The sequence below is a fragment of the Gastrolobium bilobum genome, unplaced genomic scaffold (genome assembly GCF_033153095.1).
Source record: "Gastrolobium bilobum isolate Gb01-03AN ecotype WA unplaced genomic scaffold, APGP_CSIRO_Gbil_v1 utg26554, whole genome shotgun sequence".
Classification (NCBI taxonomy): domain Eukaryota; kingdom Viridiplantae; phylum Streptophyta; class Magnoliopsida; order Fabales; family Fabaceae; genus Gastrolobium; species Gastrolobium bilobum.
In genome coordinates this window covers 113,334-138,480 of record NW_026897614.1, presented here as the reverse complement: position 1 = coordinate 138,480, position 25,147 = coordinate 113,334, and the positions used below count along the sequence as shown (strand labels likewise).

General features: G+C 35.2%; 2 protein-coding genes across 2 annotated transcripts; both read right to left on the bottom strand.

Annotated features, from left to right (window-relative positions):
- Positions 1–4,596: 4,596 nt before the first annotated feature.
- On the bottom strand, positions 4,597–8,060 carry LOC133308600 (uncharacterized). The gene is made up of 3 exons (XM_061509241.1): positions 7,595–8,060; positions 5,681–7,377; positions 4,597–4,998 (listed from the first exon to the last, which is right to left on the bottom strand). Exons 1-3 carry the CDS (start codon positions 7,922–7,924, stop codon positions 4,851–4,853), a joined length of 2,175 nt encoding a protein of 724 aa, XP_061365225.1. The 5' UTR covers positions 7,925–8,060; the 3' UTR covers positions 4,597–4,850.
- A 14,478-nt stretch (positions 8,061–22,538) lies between these two features.
- LOC133308605 (glutathione S-transferase U18-like) lies at positions 22,539–23,947 on the bottom strand. Its single transcript, XM_061509247.1, has 2 exons — positions 23,614–23,947; positions 22,539–23,138 (listed from the first exon to the last, which is right to left on the bottom strand). The coding sequence occupies exons 1-2, from the start codon at positions 23,935–23,937 to the stop codon at positions 22,758–22,760; spliced, it is 705 nt and encodes a 234-aa protein (XP_061365231.1). The 5' UTR covers positions 23,938–23,947; the 3' UTR covers positions 22,539–22,757.
- Positions 23,948–25,147: the final 1,200 nt, after the last annotated feature.

Genomic DNA, 25,147 nt, shown 5'->3' with positions numbered 1-25,147 from the left:
AAAAGTTATGGTTTTGCTGGAAACCAGAATACATGGTGACAGGGGTGAAGCTATATGTAGGAAGCTTGGATTTTCTAAATACTTCAAGCAGGAGGCTGTGGGGTTTTCTGGAGGTATTTGGGTGTTGAGGGATGATAGGGATGTAGAGGTAGAGATTATTCAATCCCATCATCAGTATGTTCATACTAGAGTCCATTATTTGGAGGATAGTAGAGTGGAGTTAGTCACTTTTGTGTATGGGAGCCCGAGGAGATGTGAGAGAGAGATCCTTTGGGAGAATTTGGAGGAATTGTCTCTCCCTGGATTATTCTTGGGGACTTCAATTCTGTGCTGAAGCAATTTGAGAAGGTTGGAGGTATGGAGGTATGTTGGAGGAGTATTCTTGAGATCCAGGAATGCCTTGATGTGTGTGGGGTCTCTGACATAGGATTCAAGGGTCCTAGTTATACTTGGAAGAGGGGTAACTTACAATAAAGAATTGATAGAGCATGTGCAAATGAGGAGTGGAATATGGCTTGGCCCAACAGATTTCTTGGTCATTTACCATTCTTCAATTCTGATCATAGACCAATTCTGGTTAGCAATTATCAAACTACCCGAGAGTTGAATGGTGTGAAGCAATTCAAGTTCCTAGCTGCATGGCTGACAAATCTATAATTGGGGAATATTGTCAAAAATTGTTGGGAGAAGAAAAGGGATTGGACTGAAGCTAGGAAAGAGTTTGAGGTTGAAGCTTCCAATTGGCACCATTATGTGTTTAGAGAGGAGACGAGACAGAAGCATAGATTATATGCTAGAATCCAGGGCATTGATATGGAGCTGGAATCTAGATATGATAGGGAGCTTGTGAGGTTGCAGAGTGATCTTTGGAAGGATTTGGAGACTATCTTGCTGAGAGAGGAATTGTCTTGGTTCCAAAGATCTAGAGTTTCATGACTGAAATTTGGTGATAAAAACACAAAGTTCTTCCATTCGACTACCATTGCTAGAAGAAGAAACAATAAAGTGCTGGCCATCAAGAATGAGATGGGAGAGTGGACTGCTGACTCTAATGATCTTGTGGAAACAGCTGTAGGATACTTTGAGAATCTCTTTCTAGTTGAGGAGGGGGCTATTGAGGATTATCCTATCAAGGGTGCTTTCCCTAAGATGGAGGCTTTTGAGATGAATAAGTTAGCCAGAATTACTAATGAGGTGGAGATTAAGAACAGTGTTTTTAAAATGGGTAGATTCAAAGCTCCAGGGCTGGATGGTTTGAATGTTGCCTTTTATCAAACTCAATAGCACATTATTGGTAAGTCTGTTTGTGACTTGATCAAGAATATTTTTGTTGATCCTTCGAAGGTCCAGGATGTTAATCAAACTCATCTTTGTTTGATTCCTAAAAAAGACAATCCATAATGTATGAAAGATTTTAGGCTTATAAGCTTGTGTAATGTTTCTTACAAGCTGGTTACAAAGATTATTGCTGATAGATTAAGGGTTTTGATGCCTAAACTGGTTAGCCCGAATCAGTGTGCTTTTATTAAAGGAAGGAATAGTGCTGATAATATCCTGGTGGCTCAAGAGATCATTCACTCAATGCAAAGGAAGAAGGGTGAGCATGGGTGGATGGTCATTAAAGTAGATCTTGAAAAAGCCTATGATAGGCTAAGCTGGGAGTTTATTTATGCTACTTTAACAGATTTGGACTTGCCTAGCAACCTGGTTTCTATTATTGATAAATGTATTGGCACTAGTGAACTGAATGTGTTGTGGAATGGGAAACCTACTAAATTCTTCAAGCCTTCCAGAGGTATAAGGCAAGGGGATCCTCTTTCCCCTCACCTTTTTGTACTTTGCATTGAAAGACTTGCCCATCTGATCCAAGTAGCTAATGAGGCTTGGAAACCTATTATGCTTAGGAAAAATGGACCTCCAATCTCACACCTGTTCTTTGCTGATGATATCTTGTTGTGTATGGAGGCTTCTTTGGAGCAGGCTTTTGTGGTGAACCAAGTTCTCAGGGTGTTTGCTATGAGCTCTGGTCAGAATATAAGCCTTGATAAGACTCGTGTCTTCTTCTCTAGAAATGTTAGCTCCAACAGATCTACGGAGATCAGTGACTGCTTAGGTATAAGGAGTACTCCTAATTTGGGAAAATACTTGGAAGTATATTTGAATCATTCTAGAGTTACTAAAGCTTCCTTTGGTCATGTGATGGACAAGGTCAAGAGTAGGCTGAGTACTTGGAATTCCAAGTCTTTATCTCTAGCTGGAAGACTGACTTTGGCTAAATAAGTGATTTCTGCAATGCCAAACTATGCTATGCAAACAGCCTGGATTCCTAAAACTGTGTGTGAAAATATTGAAAAGCAGGCTCGTGGATTTATTTGGGGTTCCACTGAAGATAAGAGAAGGGTGCATCTGGTTAATTGGGAAACAATGTGCACTAGGAAACTGTCTGGAGGTGCTGGCTTGAGAAATATTAAAGCTTTTAATCAAGCTTTTGTCATGAAGGTAGGCTTTGGTTTATTGACCAAGAAGGAGACTCTATGGGCCAGAGTTCTGCGAAATAAATATAAAGTTGAAGAGGGTCTGGTCCCCAGAATTTCAAGATCAGTAGAAGATAGTAATATTTGGAGGGGTCTGTGTTCTTCTTGGAATCACATTCTGGCTGGGTCTAGTATCTTAATGGGGGATGGGAGGCTCATAAATTTCTGGTTAGATTGCTGGGTTCCTGGAATTGAGAGGCTCATTGACAAGGCCACTGCTCATGTTCCTGCCAATGCTCAAACCTGGAGAGTTTCTAATTGTGTGACCCAGAATGGTGGATGGGACTGGGATAAGTTTAATAAGTACCTTTCTGCAGAAGTTTGTACAGTCATTGCTGATATTGAGGCTCCTAAGGTGGAGGATGGCACTGATAAAGTCATTTGGAGGCCTTATAACAATGGATTGTTCTCTGTCAGGTCTGCTTACCAGTTCATCAGAGATGAGGCAGTTAACCTGCCAAATCAGAATAATTTGTGGGATTGTGCTTGGAAGTGGCAGGGTCCTGAAAGGATAAAGCATTTTTTATGGCTCCTTCTAGGGAATAGTCTCCTGACTAATGAGCAAAGGAGTAGAAGACATATGGGTGGAGAGGCTCACTGTCCCATATGCTTTCATCCTTATGAAGATTGTAAACATGTAATGAGGGAATGTTCATGGGCTAAGCAGGTCTGGGTGATTTTAAATCCTAAGTCCAATGGAATCCTGAACTCTGATAACAGCTTTTCAAAATGGCTTAGAAGCAACCTGAAGAACAAAAAGGGGAAGGTTCTTGAGCAGAGATGGAGCCTCACGTTTGGAACCACCTGCTGGATGTTATGGCAAGCTAGAAATAATCTAGTCTTTAGAAATGAAGTGTGCTCTCTTGAAAGTTTCTGTTTTAAGGTTAGAACTTATGTCAATAATATTATTCATGTTGAAAAAACCTTAGATGTGATTGATGTTAGTGTAAGGAAAATGGAGGATTGTATTGTGAAATGGCAGTCTCCTCCTGAGGGCTGGATTAAAATTAATTCAGATGGGGCCTGCTCCCTTGATGGTATGATTAGTGGATGTGGTGGGGTCTTGCGTAATAGTAATGGCAGATGGATTGTTGGCTTTATGAAGAAGGTTGGCCAAGGCAATGCTTTGAAGGCTGAATTATGGGGTGCTCTTATGGGTCTTCATGTGGCCTGGGATCATGGATTTAGACAAGTCCAATGGGAAGGAGATTCTCTTGAAGCTTTGCACTTAATTCAAAATGGTTGCTCTCCTGATCACCCTCTGCTTCAAGTGGTGGATCGCATACAGGAAATGAAAAACAAGAAGTGGAAGGTGATGTTTAGTCATATTAACAGGAGTGGTAACGCAGTAGCTGATTATTTGGCTCGGTTGGTAGATCATGGAGCTTGGGAGTTAGTTGATTTGCCTAATGCTCCTTTGAGCTGTAACAGGGCTCTAGAAAAGGATCTAATGGGTGTTGTTTATACCCAGAATGATCCTTAGGTAGTCTGTGTTGCTGTTTTACATTCCCTAATATCCGAAAAAAGAAGAAGTTAAAACTACTTCTATTATATAAATCAATTTTTTTTAGTCCATAACCTTAATTATCCCTTTGGAGCAAATCAGATTTTCCGAGTGTCCTCATGACTCGGGTGGAGAAAAAAACTTGCACATATATGAGACAAATTCCAAGTTGAGTAGCATAACAATTATTTAGCTCTGGCCTGAAAGGTCCTCTCCAAATTTCGAACCCCTGCACGCTCAGTAATTCATTCGTCCTTCGGATTTAGGGCTTAAATTGTCACTTGAACCAATCATTCGGGTTCAATTCAATTTTCTTTTATTTATTTTTTAAATCAACACAATCACCACTAGAAAGTTTTCTGCAGGTTTTTTTTGCGCCAAAAAAATTCATGGGGCCCAAATACCCAGAAAAGACTAAGATGTGAAGAATCTACTGCAGATTAATTGGCAGTGGAACAGGTAACGTCATATCATTCTCAACGCAACAGAATTAAAGGCATCCCTCCCATCGGACATTGCTTCTAACCAAATAATAATCATCACCCCAAGATAAACTGCCTGCTAATGTGCAGTAGTTGCATAATACTAAGCAACACAATACCAACATGCCTGATCTACAATAAAAAAATTTAGGGAATTAAACCCCCAAAAAAGAATGATTTAGAGAAGAGTGAGGTTATAACCGTAGACGAAAGACGTATCCCCCACCCATTAGTTAAAGAACACAGATATAGAGAAAGTAGAAGAGCCTATGCCATAGATTACAAAATTAATATAAGCGAAGAATTATGAGAAAATAACATAGGTCCATCTTACTTTGGGGGAATTGAAAGATTGTTCTCAAGCATAAAGGAGAGATCATGCATCTGTGATATCAACATCTCTACATCATCTTTTGCCCCTACTACTGCAGTGGAAACATCTCTAGAGTCTCCTCTCGTGGTATCCATATCAGCCACCCTGAACATGAAACAAATAGCATAAATTTCTATTTTGAAAGTATAAAATGTCAAACAAAGATCAATGTTAGTCAGCAGAATGTACGAAGCCAAATAAAAAATAACCAGAGCATTAAATGATAAAATTCAAGGCCAACGCAGTAGTTTAAAGGATGAAGAACTTCCAAGTTCTCCACGGCTTTCAAGGTAGTATAAATAGTAGGAACTAGGAAGAATAAAGATGTTTGAACATTGAAGTTCTACTAAAAGATAAATATGAATAGCAGGATCCTCCAGTTTATTCCTTTCGACATCCTTTCTCCCATTCACATGTAAGAAGCAAATCCTTTTTGAGTCACAACATGCAAAGCAAAGAATTATGCCATCAGTCAGAATCCCATTCAGCTTGTCCATCCATATATAACTATTATTTACAACAGATACCCTTCACCCACCTTTCAATTAGCAAATTCAACTGGCTAATACCTAGATGCATCAGTTTCCTTACAGGACTTCAAAACTGTATAGACATCCCTTTAGTTGAATTATTCAATTATCACTAAATGTAAAGTGAACGATTGAACTCAAGCTCCTAAAGATGTTGGAAATACACTAAAGATCACCTGGTACTCAAAAAATGGTTGAATACAACTATGTATATTTTTCAAAAAAAAAACAATGCAACTGACATAATATCTAGGCACCTGTTTGAAGAAGCAGTGGCAGGCTGTGCAATGGTTGCTGCAGGAGAACTTAGTGGACTACTAAACTGTCCTAAAAATAAATCATCCATATCATGTGAGTTGTTTGATGAGCTGAGTAAATTCGGTTCAAAGATCGTTTCAGCAGAAGTCTGATTTACAGATTGTTTCCAAATATTGCTGGAAGGATCTTGTGTAGTGGCCAAGCTAGTAAAGCCATCCCAAACATCAAATGAAGCAGCACTATCATTAGTAGGCACGGTATCAGTTTTGTTATTGCTGAATTGCCATTGATCATCTTGCATCCAGTCAAAACTTTTAACAGAAGAAGCATTAGCACCCACAGCTGTTTCTGTATCATTACGATCAGTAGTTATGTCAGAGTTGGAAATACTACTGGAAGGATTTTGTGAAATGGCTGAGCCAGTAAAGTCATTCCATGCATCAAATGAATCAGCAACTTCATTAGTAGTCACAATACCAGTTTCCTTGTTATTGATCCCCTGCCATTGGTCATCTTGCATCCAGTCAAAATTTCCAGATGGACCAGTAGCATTTTCTGCTGTTTTTGTATCATTAGGATCCTTAGCCAATTCAAATTTCCCAGTCTGGCCGGTTATCTCAGAGTTGGAAACACTACTAGAAGCATATTGAGTATTGGCTGAGCCAGTGAAATCATTCCATGCATCAAATGAATCAGCAGCTTCATTAGTACCGAAAGTATCAGTTGTCTTGTCATTGTTATCTCGCCAATGGTCACCTTGCATCCAGTCAAAATCGTTATTTGAAGAGCTATTAGCATCCTCTATTGTTTTAGTATCATTAAAATCAGCAGAAAATCCAGATTTTCCAGCCTGGCTTATCTTTGAGCTGGAAAAACTACTAGAAGGATCTTGTGTGCTAGCTGAGCCAGTAAAATCATTCCATGCATCAAATGAATCATCAGCTTCATCAGCAGCCACAGTACCAGTTGTCTTGTTATTACTCCCTTGCAATTGGTCATCTAGCATCCAGTCAAAATTTCTATTAGAAGAAGCATTAGCACTTTCTGATATCTTTGTATCATTAAGATCCATGGTCGATTCTGATTTCCCAGTCTGGCTATGTACCTCTGAGTTGGAAGTTCTCCATCCATCACTCTGAAACCAATCATCTTCTGTGGATGCTGAAGGATTAAAATCATCATTCTTCTTTACACCAACAGAGTCTTTCCAGTCTCCAGATACCACATCCAAACCAACTTTAGAATGATCAACTGATTTGGACTCTTCATGAACAGAACCAGAACTAGCAGACTTAAAGTTGGCCTCCCAACCTGAAAAAGAATCACCACTCTGATCTTCCGCAGACCCTGAGGCGGCTTCTGAAGCTTGCACATTCTGAAACAAACTAAGATTTTCATTAGCTTGGAAAGTATTATCTGAAGCAGTACCCACTTGTCTTCCCGAAGCCAAGTTCTGTTCAAAAGCATCAGAATCAGATTCCCTCCGATCGAAAAAACTATCAAGATCAACTCCAGCCAAAGTCAATGAACTTTTCCCCTGAAACACTGCCGAATCTGAATTACTTGATGCAGTTCTCTCAGCCTCCGAATGCCATCTAATTTCCAAATCTAGTAGTTCAGATAAGGGAATCTCATTTTTTGATTCACTCCTCCCTCTGTTTGATGCATTTTCTTCCTCCACTGGTGCCACCATCTCCTGCAAAACAATGTGTGCAGAGTTAACACAACAATATGTCAAACCCCAAAATAAAAAAATCATGACTTGATAAAAGACACTATCAAAATTATAAAAAAAAAAATAATTACACTACCACAATTTTTTTGTTTTTTGCATCACAAACAAAGGAAAAACGAATAACATTACTTTAAATAAAAAATAAGGAAGCACTTTGAAATGATGAGAAAGATTTTACCGATCCATCGAGGTGAAGGGACTCGAGTAACCATCGATAGCCAATGGTGTTCTTGAAGTTGATGGGTTCGGGAGGGAGGTCCTTGTGGGGATTTGTGCCGCAAAAGACGCAGATAGAGGATTGCAACCCGCGGAGGAGCCTGCCATTGCAATTCTTGCAGCGAAGGTAAGGTGGCGATGGATCGAGTTTCGCTATGGTTTCTGTGACCGAAGGTAGCTTTGGGAGCGCGAGATTGTCCTCTTTCTCTGGCTGGTACCATGAGAGGTTGGCCTCTTTGCGTAGCAGGATCTGTAACTGCTTCATCTGATCCAATGGCATCTGGAACGCCATTGTTAGGGTTTCAAGTCTTCGATTTTTGATTTGCAGTATCGATTAAGCTGTTCAGTGTTGAAGAAGGACAGAACGATGTTAGATTCACTTTGTCAGCAGAACGAAACAAAAGACTGAAACAAAACGATGCCGTTGCCCAATTGGATTGCTTGAAGGAAGCTGTATGTATGAAGATGAATGCATTTTGTAGATTAAGTAAAAATTAGAGCGAAATCGTTTTTTATGTTACTTATCCGATTCGAAGTAACTTTCATCAATTATATAAGTTATCTTATATTAGTAAAATAAAATAATAAAAGAGACTCACAAATGATTGGAGAAAAATAAAATAAAAGTGAGATCCACCTTTATTATATGTGTGTAAGAAGATGTGTTATCTCATGTTGAATGAGATAAATATAACTCAAAATTAAATGCACATTTTATAAAACTAGCACATGTATATGTGATATACTATTTTATTTACAAGTTTATTTTATTTTAGATTTTAGAATTTGATCAGTGCAATAATGATTGAGCTAGATCACACACGGTTGAGTTTGATTCAATAATTATTTGCATCTTTGCCAAAATGGGTGTTGTAGGATCGTGATTCTGTAGGATATTTTGTAACTTTGCGAGATGCTATGTGAGATGAAGGATTTGAGACTTGATGTATTGATTGGCTAGGATAAATGGAGGGTACCCACAAAACACTCCAACGCTTAAGTCATTACATGAGTGTTGAACTTTAGTTAAGAAAAAATAGATGATCATACCTATGCTTTAAGCCTCTATTATATAGTGGTTGATTGTTCTACTTATGTCGCCTTAGTATGACGAAACCTCATTGGTGCACAAAAGTGACTTTTGCAGATCATCTCGCGTGCGTGATGTCTATTTGTGGGATATGCCTCATTGGTGTAGTTGGAACCAAGTGTATGTCTCTTAGCCATTGACTATTCGGGTGTGTTCTATCTATGTGATAGAAATGTCTTGCCTTGGGCTAGTAGATCAAAATGGAATTTTGTGCTCTCTCTAGGTACCTATGAATTAGATACCTTGGGGGTAGCAAATCACCGTACACAACTATAAGGCTTCAGCCAATGGGGCGATATGTGTGCACAATGACAGCATAATAGTAAGAGAGAGATCAGTCCATACATGTGGTCTTTACCTCTTATTTACAGAGTTTACCTTAGGGTTTGAACAATCTGGACTCCTTTCTTCATGTGCCCAGTTGTCTTCTTGTATAGCTGTCAAGTGTCTTCCCTTTATTGGACTTTTTAGGCATATGGGCCTTATGTAGGTTCATAACAGGGTGGTTGTAGAGTCTTAAGTTGTTGACGTCATGTAGCGATAAAGAATCAAGCTACTGATGCCATGTGTCAATATACCTATGGGATTATACATATGCGAGAAGATCGTGTTTCCTTAATCTTGAAGTTTTAGTAGTTGGAGCAAATCGCGGATTAGGGAGCTAGTGAGTATAAAACGACTTATATTAATTACTTTTTAGCAGTGTTTAAAAACCCGGCCCGGTCATTGACTCGGCCGAGGTCAGGGGTCATGGGATATGTGAACACCTGATTTTGTCCCAAATATGTTTAAAAAAAAAAAATTATTGTGGACTCCTATTTTAAAAAGAAAAAATAAAAAAAATAAAAGTAGTAATTAAATAATAAAATAAAATATAAAAAAATGAACAAAAGAAGAAAACTACCCCTAACTATTACTTGCATCGTAAGCAGAGCAACTACATTTCTCTCTTTTCCTAAGCTAGTCATATTGTCGTTTCAAGAGGAAAAGCTCTGCACAAGAGACCGCCACTGCAAAAGAGTTCTCCACTGGCATACGTTTTGGGCACAAAGCTACTTCACTGGTGTACGTTGTATACTTTGCTGAAAAGTAAGATATCAGGTAGACAAAATATGAATGGTTCAGAGATGGATACATAGAAGCAGAGGAGCAGTGCACTAAAATGGAGTTTGGAGAAGACTCATGCTCAATTCAGCAAGGCTCCTTCTGTTTACCTCTCAGATAATGTAATAAAATTTGGTTCTTTTTTTATCCTATAAAGCTAACGAAAAGATACAGAACAAAGGAAGGGACGCTGGTTTTTAGGGGGAGCATTGAAGAAGTTTAAAAAGGGAGACTGAACGGGAAAAGAGGGGATTTTTTTGGTTAGCTAACTTCAGGTTATAAAAAAGAGAACACCTCTCAGAAGCAAAAAGAAAGGAAGACGAACCAAGCCAAAAAATGAGTATTTTCTAAGAAAAAAAAAAAGCTTTTGCTGTAACCCCCGCCGTTGCCAACTATCGCACCACCATAGCCCTTTTTTTTTTTACACTCAGTCACCAATCACTGCAAGTCCGGCTATTACTGTCATCGAGGAGAATTGCTGCAAGTGTCCATGGTAGAGGATTTCTGATGTTGCTCACTGCCACATAGACTCTGTCTACTCCACCGCCCATCATTGTACTTCATCGCCCAGAGCTTGCATATCACCTTGTTGTTACCATCGTGCAACCTTCACGCGACTTAAGGCTTGTGAGTTGTGCTGTGTTAAAATACCATTACTGCATCTCTTGTTGACTGACATAATCTTTTGAATCATATGACTGTTAGTGTTATCTTTTGGATCACATAGCTGTTAGACTATCATCTTTTGATTCCAACCGTATGCTAATGAGGATGTATGAGTTTTTTTTTTATCCATTCACTGCATATTGATGTCGGTGCATGACTTGTGGTCTGTGTCTTCTTGTTACTATTGTAATATGGGGTAGTTTCATTTAATGTGCTGAAGAAATGATTAAAATAATTTGGTCATATAACATTGCATTGGAGTTTCCCACAAAGCATTTTCGCCAACTAGTTGTATCATATAACGTATTCTTGCTTTTTTTTTTGGAAAGGTATATTTTAATATTATTAGGTTAGCGAGTTCTAACTTTCCTTGGTCTGTGTACATTTTCTCTATATTTTAATATTTCCATACTTGCTATGCTGATGTACTTCTCGTGGAATAAATGTGTTAACATATCATATATTAGCAAACTTCATATATTCACGATGCAGTGTTGCAACCTTTAATATATTAATATTTTAACATTTGCAATGTTGATATCCACCTTTGATTCTTATAAAATGAATATTTTGGTAGATCTCGGGTACTCACAGTTTCAATGTTTACTATGAAGACAAATATTTTAGCAAACATAAGTTGTTGTCTCTAACCATGCACTTCACGGTCCAACGTCACTATCTTTAATTTATTTTTATTTTTAATTTCTTGTTCCTTTTAAAAGAAAAAACGTGATCTGAGTACTTTAGCTGATTCATTTTTAATTCACAGCTGTTTTATAACAACTAGTTCATTCTTCTTTATAATGAAGAACCTTATTTAATTCTTAAATGTGTTTGATTTTTAGAAAAATAAATCGTAAGTTATAGTAAAAAGGGTTTTAGCTGAGATGTGACATCTTGCTAATCTCATAGCTTTTTTTTTGAATCATTTCTATTGTGACAATATGATGATTTTAAAACGCTTAATAATAATAAATATTGATTTGAGGATAAATTTTAAAGATTAAATATTAATTTATCATTAAATAAAATGGGAGTCAACTGAGCCGTGACGACTTGTTAACCCGAAGCTTTTGTGTTTTGGGTCATTTTGGCTGAGACAGCTTGGTGATCTATAACTCGTAATAAAATTATAATATTAAAATCATTATATATGGATTAGCTGAGTTGAGATAGCTTGTTAATCCTGCGTCTCGCTCGGATCATTTTGGTTGGGAGAACCTGATAATCCGGGAACGTCGAATATAATCAAATGTTTTTTTTCAAAATTAAAATCAATCAACACACAAATATTCTAAAGAACGACGTAGCTTTGAATTCCTCACTGTACCGGAGGATACGTCGGAGCGGAACTCTTTCCGTCAAGCTAAAACAAAATTTTAATATTTTAGTCTTCTTACTTCCTAAATAATCATTTTTTTAAGGGATAAAACAAATATTTTTAAAAGCTATTAATAATTCGCACAATTAATTTAAGGTAACCGTTTTTAAACGGATGTGTCAGGGGTGCAGTGGGATTAAATTCCCACCCTTCCTTACGCATAATTAGACTCCCGAACCTTGATTTTTATAGACCAGTTTGCAATAAAGGGTTTTCCAATTTTTCCAAAGTAAATAAAATTGGTGGCGACTCCATTTGTTTTAATTTTTAAATTTCTGGTCGTTACAGATGGCGACTCCGCTGGGGATTTTAGAGAGTCAAGCCTGTGTTAATTAATTGTGCGAATTCATAGTAGTTTTTATATATTTGCTTTACTTACCTTTAGTTTGTTATTTTGCTTCATTTTGTCTTTCTCTTTTTATTTTGCAATTTTTTTTTCTTATATCTTGATATGTGTGTGAAAGATGTGATGATTGGCTCTAACTCTAGAATGAGGAACTTTTTGTGTTATTATATTATTGCTCTCAATTATTTTGCTGATTGGGTTACACACAACACCTACACATTGATCACACACTATGAGTGGGGCCATATTCTCGGGTCTGAGTGAAACTTAAGATAAGAGAGAGGTTGTGTAGTGGTAGCCATTTTGGATGTACATCCTGTTTGGTTATCGCGAAAATCTCGGCTAGAGTGTGACTCTTTCGTAATTATAGTCATTTTGGATGTACATCCTGTTTGACTATTTTTTCCGAAATGAGATATTAACTCTAGTGGTCAAAATTATCACAATCATTCAACTATCAAATGAAAGTATTCACTGTATAGAATGACCTATTGACCATCCATTATTAACCAATTTAGTGCACAAAAGGGGGCAATTTTCCTTCTAACTCTTTATTTTCATCCTTGCATATAGCATATTGATGTATATATTAACATTTTTTAAAATCAACATTATTGAAACATTTATCTTTTAGTTACTCATGCATTTTGTAAAGCAAAACATGCTAGACATTGCATTACCTTCAGGTTTCCAAAATTCAAAAAAAAATTGCATTTTGCATCTCATTTTCACTATTTGTTCATATTGCATCTCTACAAAAAAAAAATGATAATAATATTTTTGGCAAAACTTTTGATCAAGGAAAGACTATACCAATCAAATCTAAGTTCACAACTTCAAATCTAGGATCATAATGGAGGCAAACAATCAAGAGGGGAGAGACATGTTCAAAGAAGTAGAAGAAATAAGAGAGAGATTGAATAAGATGGAAGAAACATTGAAAGGCATAAAAGAACTCCTCAATTCCCTAATGATCCAACCTATTAGGGAAGGGAATGCTCACGCTGAAGCACGCACTCACGCATCGACAGGGTTCAACTCGGGGATTAATTCTGCCTTAGTTCATAAAGACAAGAAGAAGGAAGTCTGGATAGAGAAAATTGAGGAAAAGATTAAAGCCATCCAAGGGTCATGTTCTTATGGATCTCTTGGGGTAGAAGAGTTATGCTCCCCAATGGATATTGTTATTCCTAAAGACTTTGTTGTCCCGAATTTTGCCAAATACGACGGGAATACCAATCCATTTCTTCATTTGAAAACCTATTGCACCAAAATGGCAATATGGTCTAAGGACGAGAGGTTTCTTGTTGGCTTCTTCCATGAGAGTTTGACTAGTCCAACCCTAGAATGGTATATCCAACTAGATCATTCTAAGATATCTTGCTGGAAAGATTTGGCAGACATGTTCATGAATCAATATCGATTCAACTTGGATACTGCTCCGACTCGAGAACAGTTAGGAGCCCTGCAAATCGAGAATGAGGAAACTTTCAAGCAATATGCCCAAAGATGGAGGACTCTCGCAGCACGAGTCCAACCACCATTGACACTATCAGAAATGTGTTCTTACTTCATAGGAACTTTGGAGCCTTTCCATGTTGAGTCAATGGCTGGTGTTGTATACCAAGACTTTGCTGACCTTGAGCTGCCGGAGAAAGGATTGAAATTTTGGCTAAGGTTAGAAAAGTATCCATAGATAATACAATCAATCCAACAAATGAGAGCTTGGAATGAATCATGTGGAAGTTCAATCTAATATCTGATGTGATTACTTCGAAGTTATTGTTTAGTTGTACTATTTTGAACTTATGTTTATTTTCTTGAGACATTATCTGAAATAAGTATTTGCATTTTCTTTCATCTTCTTTCTTATTTTTGTTTCTATTCTTAACCTTTGCTTCAAATCCAATTGCTCATTCATGTTTCTCATGCCTTTTACCTTGTTGTCTTCATTTTAATTTTCTTTTTTAAAAAATAAATAAAAATCAAACCTTTCAAAAACTTTGCCACAGTACAAAAAAAAATTGATTCTAGTGTGATCCCTTGATGAAATCAACCTTGAATTTGATAAGCTAATAGATGCAATCAAATGAGCACAAGAAGATGATCGCGCTACTAAATCATCACAATTTAACTCCAATCAATTGTCAGATGAACGATGCATTTGAAGTAGCATGCGAAGGTGTCAGAAAAATAGCTCAAGGATTGGTAGCAAATGCTCTCACATCTTATGAGCAATACCACTCTTTGTGGTCAACATTATAGACTTTTGTCTAGACCAATCAATGTTGACAGTAACAAGAGATTTCAAAAAAAAAAAAATATATCAGAAAAAAAAGAAAAACATAAAATCAAAGAAGCCTGTTAGATCATAATTCCAAATGAACAGTTTGAGCAAAATTCAGGGCATACAAAGAAAAAGAAAAAGGAAACATATTAGGCTGAAAACCTGAAAAGGCGGTCTAAGCAAAAATAAGGGCAAAATAGACCTGTGTATTCTCAGGAAGCTCTTAAAGAAGACACTGGGCAGAACTTTATTTCAATGCTACACTGGGGCAACATGACTAAGATCGGTCGAACAACAATGACGATGAATGTAGCAACACATACATTGGTTGAATCATCAAGTAGTCACACAAAATTAATTTGGTAAAAATTCAAGAACTAATACTGGGGAAAATTTTGTATTTCTCTCATAATCTTTCCTTTACTATTCCCTTCCCTCTTCCATAATTCTTATCATTTTTTTCTCCTACATTGTAATTTCAACTTTCATGTCAAATACATTCAATTTCTTTGTGTTGGGTCATCCATCAATTTTTTCTTTTTTTCCTTTTCTGCCCATGAATATTCGTAAAGTTTTGTCTCAAGCAAATAAATTCATGTTCAAGAGTACCACTTAACATTTCTTTATGGTAGTAATCCTTCAGTTTTTGGGTTGGATCAAAAGAAATCAAAAAAAAAAAAGAAAAGAAAAAGCCCGTTAGGCTGAAAACCCATAAGGGCGGCCTGAGCAAAAGTTAGGGCGTAAAAAAAAAGAAAAAAAAAGAGAAAAAAAAGAAAAAAAATAGTCCACCTTGGTTATGTACTGAACAATTCACGTTCGGGTTTCAACTTATGGATGATGAGATAAAGCTTGTGGCCGCCTTAGTCACTAAAACTGGGGCAAATTTTGGTTTTGCGTGGGTCACTCGGGGACATCCTTAGTAAAAAAAAAAAGAGAGAGAAGGTGGAGAAGAAGAAAACAAAAGTAGAAAAATAAAGCAAAATGGAAAAGAAAAAGAATGGGTGATATGGAAGAAAGGGACAAATTGAGTCCATTATTTATGGTGTGAACAAAGGTTTGATTGACCATAGATTTTTCAAGTAGCCATTTCATGTGGATCTTTGTTTAAGCCAAAAGAAAATCAAAGGAAATAACTGCAGTATGAATCAAAAAAATTACTGGGTTAAAAAAAAAAAAAAAACTCAAAGTTTGAAGATTTCAAAATTTTCTGCATACATTACATTTCTCCTAATCTCTGCATATCATGAAAAAAAGAAGAGGAATCTCCAGACTTTAAAATCTCAAAGGTTTTTGCATTACATGACATGCATTGCATATTGCATCATCTTCAACAACAACAAAAAGTGACAAACACCATGGTTCCTTACTCTCCAAGCATTCATTGCCCACAGTTGTTCAAGTTGAGATCTCCATCTCACACTCGTTCATTTTTCATGCATAATTTCGGTCTACCTTGCACCTTTACATTTTCGGCTAAAATCAAGTCCACTCTCTTGCATCTTCAAACTTCCTATCAAGTCGGCTCCCGCACATTTTAAATTCCTGTCATTTAATTTTGAGCTCAGAGGCTCATTGCAATTTATGTTTCAGCTCAGAGGCCATGCATTTTAAATTCATGTCATTTAATTTCGAGCTCAGAGGCTCATTGCAATGTAATTTTCCGGCTCTGAGGCCATGCAATTTAAATCTATATCATTTAATTTCGAGCTCAAAGGCTCATTGCAATTTATTTTTCGGCTCAGAGGCCATGCATTTTAAATTCATGTCATTGAATTTCGAGCTCAGAGGCTTCTTGCAATTTAATTTTCCGGCCTAGAGGCCATGCAATTTAAATCTATATCATTTGATTTCGAGCTCAGAGGCTCATTGCAATTTATGTTTCGGCTCGGAGGTCATGCAATTTAAATTCATTTTCGAGCTCAGAGGCTAGTTGCAATTTAATCTTTCGGCTCAGAGGCCACGCAATTTAAACTTATGTCATTTAATTTTGAGCTCATATGCACATTGCAATTTGTTTTTTTGGCTCAGAGGCCATGCAATTTAAATTCATGTTTCAAGCTTAGAGTCTCATTGCGATTTAATTTTTCGGCTCAGAGGCCGTGCATTTTAATTTATATCATTTCATTTCGAGCTCAGAGGCTCAATGTAATTTAATTTTTCGGCTTAGAGACCGTGCACTTTAAATTCAAACTATTTAATTTCGAGCTCAGAGGCTCATTATAATTTAACTTTCAGGCTCAGAGGCCTTGCATTGAAAATTCATGCCTTTCATCTTCGAGCTCACAAGCTCACTGTATTTAACTTTTAGTTTCATCTTATCCATATATATCTTCTACTCACTTGCACAAAATCAGGATTCATGTCTTTACTTGTTTCTTACAATGATAATATGCCACATGCAATTTGTCATATTATTTAGTAAGAAACAAATAAAGAGGGGCAACTGTGAACACCTGATTTTGTCCCAAATATCTTTAAAAAAAAAAAATTTATTGTGGACTCCTATTTTAAAAAGAAAAAATAAAAAAATAAAAGTAGTAATTAAATAATAAAATAAAATATAAAAAAATGAACAAAAGAAGAAAACTACCCCTAACTATTACTTGCATCGTAAGCAGAGCAACTACATTTCTCTCTTTTCCTAAGCTAGTCATATTGTCGTTTCAAGAGGAAAAGCTCTGCACAAGAGACCGCCACTGCAAAAGAGTTCTCCACTGGCATACGTTTTGGGCACAAAGCTACTTCACTGGTGTACGTTGTATACTTTGCATAAAAGTAAGATATCAGGTAGACAAAATATGAATGGTTCAGAGATGGATACATAGAAGCAGAGGAGCAGTGCACTAAAATGGAGTTTGGAGAAGACTCATGCTCAATTCAGCAAGGCTTCTTCTGTTTACCTCTCAGATAATGTAATAAAATTTGGTTCTTTTTTTATCCTATAAAGCTAACGAAAAGATACAGAACAAAGGAAGGGACGCTGGTTTTTAGGGGGAGCATTGAAGAAGTTTAAAAAGGGAGACTGAACGGGAAAAGAGGGGATTTTTTTGGTTAGCTAACTTCAGGTTATAAAAAAGAGAACACCTCTCAGAAGCAAAAAGAAAGGAAGACGAACCAAGCCAAAAAATGAGTATTTTCTAAGAAAAAAAAAAGCTTTTGCTGTAACCCCCGCCGTTGCCAACTATCGCACCACCATAGCCCTTTTTTTTTTTACACTCAGTCACCAATCACTGCAAGTCCGGCTATTACTGTCATCGAGGAGAATTGCTGCAAGTGTCCATGGTAGAGGATTTCTGATGTTGCTCACTGCCACATAGACTCTGTCTACTCCACCGCCCATCATTGTACTTCATCGCCCAGAGCTTGCATATCACCTTGTTGTTACCATCGTGCAACCTTCACGCGACTTAAGGCTTGTGAGTTGTGCTGTGTTAAAATACCATTACTGCATCTCTTGTTGACTGACATAATCTTTTGAATCATATGACTGTTAGTGTTATCTTTTGGATCACATAGCTGTTAGACTATCATCTTTTGATTCCAACCGTATGCTAATGAGGATGTATGAGTTTTTTTTTTATCCATTCACTGCATATTGATGTCGGTGCATGACTTGTGGTCTGTGTCTTCTTGTTACTATTGTAATATGGGGTAGTTTCATTTAATGTGCTGAAGAAATGATTAAAATAATTTGGTCATATAACATTGCATTGGAGTTTCCCACAAAGCATTTTCGCCAACTAGTTGTATCATATAACGTATTCTTGCTTTTTTTTTGGAAAGGTATATTTTAATATTATTAGGTTAGCGAGTTCTAACTTTCCTTGGTCTGTGTACATTTTCTCTATATTTTAATATTTCCATACTTGCTATGCTGATGTACTTCTCGTGGAATAAATGTGTTAACATATCATATATTAGCAAACTTCATATATTCACGATGCAGTGTTGCAACCTTTAATATATTAATATTTTAACATTTGCAATGTTGATATCCACCTTTGATTCTTATAAAATGAATATTTTGGTAGATCTCGGGTACTCACAGTTTCAATGTTTACTATGAAGACAAATATTTTAGCAAACATAAGTTGTTGTCTCTAACCATGCACTTCACGGTCCAACGTCACTATCTTTAATTTATTTTTATTTTTAATTTCTTGTTCCTTTTAAAAGAAAAAACGTGATCTGAGTACTTTAGCTGATTCATTTTTAATTCACAGCCGTTTTATAACAACTAGTTCATTCTTCTTTATAATGAAGAACCTTATTTAATTCTTAAATGTGTTTGATTTTTAGAAAAATAAATCGTAAGTTATAGTAAAAAGGGTTTTAGCTGAGATGTGACATCTTGCTAATCTCATAGCTTTTTTTTTGAATCATTTCTATTGTGACAATATGATGATTTTAAAACGCTTAATAATAATAAATATTGATTTGAGGATAAATTTTAAAGATTAAATATTAATTTATCATTAAATAAAATGGGAGTCAACTGAGCCGTGACGACTTGTTAACCCGAAGCTTTTGTGTTTTGGGTCATTTTGGCTGAGACAGCTTGGTGATCTATAACTCGTAATAAAATTATAATATTAAAATCATTATATATGGATTAGCTGAGTTGAGACAGCTTGTTAATCCTGCGTCTCGTTCGGATCATTTTGGTTGGGAGAACCTGATAATCCGGGAACGTCGAATATAATCAAATGTTTTTTTTCAAAATTAAAATCAATCAACACACAAATATTCTAAAGAACGACGTAGCTTTGAATTCCTCACTGTACCGGAGGATACGTCGGAGCGGAACTCTTTCCGTCAAGCTAAAACAAAATTTTAATATTTTAGTCTTCTTACTTCCTAAATAATCATTTTTTTTAAGGGATAAAACAAATATTTTTAAAAGCTATTAATAATTCGCACAATTAATTTAAGGTAACCGTTTTTAAACGGATGTGTCCGGGGTGCAGTGGGATTAAATTCCCACCCTTCCTTACGCATAATTAGACTCCCGAACCTTGATTTTTATAGACCAGTTTGCAATGAAGGGTTTTCCAATTTTTCCAAAGTAAATAAAATTGGTGGCGACTCCATTTGTTTTAATTTTTAAATTTCTGGTCGTTACAGGATAAACCAGGGGATCATGGGTCACTTCACTGACTCGGTTTTATACTTTAAAAAAATTAATATATATGCTATATGAAAAATTCGAAAAAAAATCAAGCTACCAATCATTAAAGATTCAAAATATAGTTAACATAATTCAACCAATTACATCCACAAGTCAATATTTACAAGCTAAGCAAAGTGTATAACACATATTCCAATAGAGTTAATGAAAAGTTATATCATCAAAGTCAAATCCTTCTTGTCCTTCTAATGCACCTACAATAGTATGTGAAATGAGATCCCTTACTTAATAGAGAATAGCGGAGGAGAGGCAACGACACGACAAATTAACGGTGGGGAGAGAAGAACCAATACAGTTGAGGAGGTCACCGGATCAAGGAGACTAGGTCTAGGTCTGGGAGAGAAGATCAGAAGAGAAGAAGAAGAAGAACGATTTATATTTCAGATATAGTTCTAAATCTAAGCAACAACTAGTTTTTGTTTTGTTTTTTTATACATCAAACGATGTCATTTCGTGTATAATTTTTTTTTTTAAAAAAAAAGTATAATGACCCCTTTGACACGGGAGTCACTGGTTCAACCGGGGGGTTTCGAGGGTTAGAGGGGTCAACGTGCATATATGATCAAACTACTAACTCGAGCCCTCAAAGAGAGGGGGTCAGTGACCCGGCGGAGTTGACCCCGAGGTGGGCAGAGTTTTAAAACACTATTTTTTAGGCTTAATATGTTATTTTATATTTCATGAGGCCCGTTGACCAATTTGAGAAGTCTCATCTATAACCTAATGCAATTACTTGAAGTAATGGAGAGAGAAAAACAGGAAAGGGTTTCTTTATCCGGGATATGGTCCTAAATAAACAGGCATGAAAGCTATAATTGTAAACCACGATCAAATCTATGGAAGCATTGGTTTATACATTCCTATTAATCTCTACTTTAGGAATCATTTTTTTCGCTATCTTTTTTAGAGAACCCCCTAAAGTTCCAACTAAAAAGATGAAATGATTTTTTATTATCTTAATTGAAGTAAGGAGCCTCCCCTATCTTCTTCCGAAAGAAGATAATGTAATTTATAAAAACTTGTCAAAAAAATTTATAAACGGATCATTCCCTATTTAATTTATTTAAATTAAATTGTGATTGGTATAGTTATGATAACTCGAATAGCTTAAGATAAATACCTTAAGTAATGTAGTGTAAGTGTATTCCTTCATACCCAGAGTCACTAAAGAAAACGACCAGAGTTACTGTTGTAAAACTTCAAATACTGTTAGCCAGAGTTCCTATATATTGGTTATAGTTAGCTCTCTTATTAAGCTTCTCTTCAACATTGATTTCTGCTCTGTATGGTTATGGTTCCATGATTAACTTTCCGAATTAGACGGCACAAGCCACAAAATGTAAGAACCATTATTCTTAATAAAAAAAAAACTGTATTTATTTCATGAGGAATACATTTTTTACGTGACATGAAATAATTATCTTGTATACATCCAAAAAAGTGGGTGTCATTCACTAAAAAGAAAAAGAAAAAATAGTCTCACTCGCTTTTTGTGTTCACGAGACAACAGGACAAACTTGTATTCATAATTACAAAATACTCGATTTTACATTGGCAGAGTGTAATAACTGTGTGAACTTTTTCGTCAAAACATAATACAACCGATGAAAGTCAATTAAATTAATTTGATTTAGCGTTTATAATTTATTTTAGCAAATACATGTCAGTCTGTAATCTGTATTATTAAACCAGATTAGTTAAGTTAAAGTGAAAACGTAAATTATTATGGGTCTGTTAAATTCTATTCTGCTTTTTTTTTTTTAAAAATTGTTTCGTAGACTAGTCAATAAAATATGTATTTTTTATATTTTCTTTGTTTTGAAAGTTAAAAATAAAAACACAAAATAAAAACAACTGAAATTTATTTTCTAAATTTGATTCTAAAAACTAAAAAACAGTTACAATTTATAGAATTATTTTTATAAACAGATATTATCAAACATATTTTTTTTTAAATTTTTTATTCTGAAAATTTAACAAATATTTTTAAAAATAGAATTAAAAAATAATTTTAAAAACAGAATTCAAACGGGTCCTGTATCTCTGCTCCCTCCGTGATTGCGGCGTGCCTATCTTTCACTAATTTTGTGCATTTATCGACAGCTATAGTCTATAGCTACTGTAAAGATAAAAATTCCAACAAAATCTGTTGTTATTATCTTTGCCTATTTCTCATATTTAAAGTTTTTTATAAGACGCTACAACATGGAAAGAATATATTTATCACAAAAAATTTTTATCACACCTTTGCAACAAATTTAATCACCGTTGATTTTTGTCAATTTAATAGTTATATTTTATTGAAAATTATTTGGTCGCATTAATTAATTAATTATTAATTTTCAATAAATCTAATAAATTATAATTGTTAGATTGACGAAAATCAACAATGATTAAGTTAGTTGTAAACGTGGTAAATTTTTATGTTCTCCTTTCTCTTAATTTCTTCTTTTTTTTAATTTTTTATCTATCCATTAATTGTTTGAATTGTTTTTCACATCTTTTCTATAATTAAATTTTTTTCAATTGTTGGGCTCTATATTTTATGGATTTTATAAGAGTTATGTTGTAGGAAAAATGATTGTGTAATGTTATAGAGATTCGTTTTGAGTGCGGTGGATTTTTTTTTTGTTTCAAAAAGTGTGGGCCCATAAAATGTTGTGTGTGTAAGAAACTTTATTGTGTCATGTTAAATGGTAAATGCAAACCCCATATTTTATCACTTTAAAATGACCAGGACAAAATTAGATGCTTAAAACTAAAACCAAATCAAATTCATTCAGGTCCTAATTCTCTTTTTTGGTATTATTGCTGGTTTAAGATCCTCAAAATCATTGTCATAGATGAAATCAAGTGATGACACTTTAAAGTGAATGTAAGAAGTTGTTGAACAGCACAATTACGTGTCCCTAAAGCATCAAAGCAAATGAGAGGACAACCCAAAAGGAACACAGAGAGAAGAAAGATAAAACTGCTTAGAAAACCCATCTCACAAAGTGAATTTTATTTTTTCACACAATTCATCATACAATAAGGATCATATGCACTAGCAAATCCCAAATTCTATTTCTTGCCAATAGCAGCTCTCCATTTGATCTGAAGTAACTTGCCAAGCTCAATAAGCTTGTCAGTCTCAGGTATAAGCCCCTTCACAGCAGGGTCAGCAGCAAATCTCTCAGCCCATTTCACCAAAGAAGGAGCTTTTGCTTCAACTAGAAGTTTACTTCCATAGTACTCTTGCTCTATGACACTGAGCCATCCCAAGAAGCTCCCAAAAGCAATATCAAGGAACCCAATCCTATCTCCACCAAAAAAGGGCTTTCCTTTGCTGCATTCTCCAAAAGCACCCTCTATCCTCTCAAGCACTTCTTCCAACATCTCAAAGTATGGCTTCCTTTCCTCCTCTCCTTCAACAGTTATAATGTTTAGCATTGGAGGAAACCACTGCCCCATTTCCACACAAAATAAAAACCAAATCAAACCAATTTCAATTGCATAAACTCAAAAAAAATAAAATAATAATAATTAATTCTTTAGTTAATTGAAACCTCAATTTTTTTTATTGGACATCCTGTTTCAACATGAGATCATGTGAGTCAATCTGAGTCGTTCATGGATAAATCTAACAGTTCTGAAAAAATATTAGTATAAATGGCAAGAAAATGATAACCATTGCCCATGTGAAATGAGATTTTTATTTTTATTATTGTATGACAAGTTTCAAACTTAAAAATCACTCCCCGTTAAACTCGAGACTGTTTCCTAAATTTGAACACATGACCTTTCAGTCATGAAAAAATAGTTTTATCAATGCTCTGATTCGTCCCTGTAACAAGTTTCAAACTTAAATCAAATAAATTCATTTTAAACTTATATTAATGGCAAACACAAAAAATGAAATAGCAAAAAGAGAAGTCACCTTATCGTCTATGTAAGCAGCCCAGAACCTAGCAATTGCTCTATCATAAGAATCAGAGGGGAGGATAGAAGGACCAGTAGACCAAGTTTCATCTATGTATTCAACTATGACCAGAGACTCACAGATAGGTTTATCATGGTGGATGAGAACGGGGACTTTGCCATATACAGGGTTGGATTGAAGAAGAAGATCACTTTTGGGGACTAAGGTCATGGTCTCTTCAAAGTTTTCATATTTAAGAGATTTGATGTTGAGGGCAATCTTCACCCTCATCACATAAGGACTGGACCATTTACCAACAAGCTTCACCTCACTCTTCGCCATGGCTATCAAGGATGCTCTAACCAAAGTGTGTTAAATGATATTTATATCGTTTGTATCAATATATTCTCATTTTTTAAGCGATGAGCGGATGAAATATTAAAAAAAAAAAAAAAACCCAATTGACAGATGTTATAAATTGATAAATTAATATATAAATAATTTTACAAGATGCAAAGTACTTCTTGTCTACTCACAAAAAGTTAGTTGACACAATTTGGAGATGTTGCGCTTGGTAATTTAAAGAGTAAATATCTTTTTCGGTCTTCTGTAGATTTTATGATGTCCGCTTTAGTCCTAGCAAATAAAAAGATTATTCGTGGTCTTTAAAAAATTCAAAGTGGATCTATTTTAGTCTTTTTGAGGAATTAATATGAATCTTTTTTGAATTTATGAGGGATCACGATTTCAACTAAATGGATTCATTTTAAATTTCTTTAGAACCACGAATAATTTTTTTATTTGTTAGGAATTAAAACAGACATCGTTTGCTGAGGATTAAAAATAATATTTACTCTTTAAATTATCAACCGCAACATCTCCCTTTTAAAACTGTGTCAACTAACTTTTTGTGAGTAGACAAGAAGTACTTTGCATCTTGTAAAGTTATTTATATATTAATTTATCAATTTATAACATCTGTCCATTGGGTTTTTTTTTTAAAATATTTTATCGGTTTATCGCTTTACGATTATTTCAATTCAGAAGATTAAGATTATGTTTGATTATTGTTTTTAAAAATGGTTTTTTAGTTTTCAGAACAAAAAATTAAAAAACTTGTTTGGTGGCACCTGTTTTGTAAAAAACATTTTGAAAACTATAATTGTTTTTTTGTTTTTAGAATCAAATTTAGAGAACATGTCTAAGTTGTTTTTGTTTTCTGTTTTGTTTTTTAACTTTCAAAAAGAAAAAATATAAAAAATATCTGTTTTCATAACTATTTTACAAAACAGTTCTAAGAATAAAAAAAACAAGAAGACAATCAAACAAGCTCTAAGGTTTTAAACCCTCTTTCGAAAGGTGATACTGAAGAGGATCGAACATCTATTTTCACCTCAACTACTCAACACCCATATACCAAATGAGCTACTATTAATTGGGTTTTTAATCTAAGTCTTCATTGGAATTTCCGTCTCACAAACATGGTCACGGATTTTTGTTTTTTTCCCCTTCTTATTATTATGTTTTTCCGCTAGTGTAACAGTCCTAATTA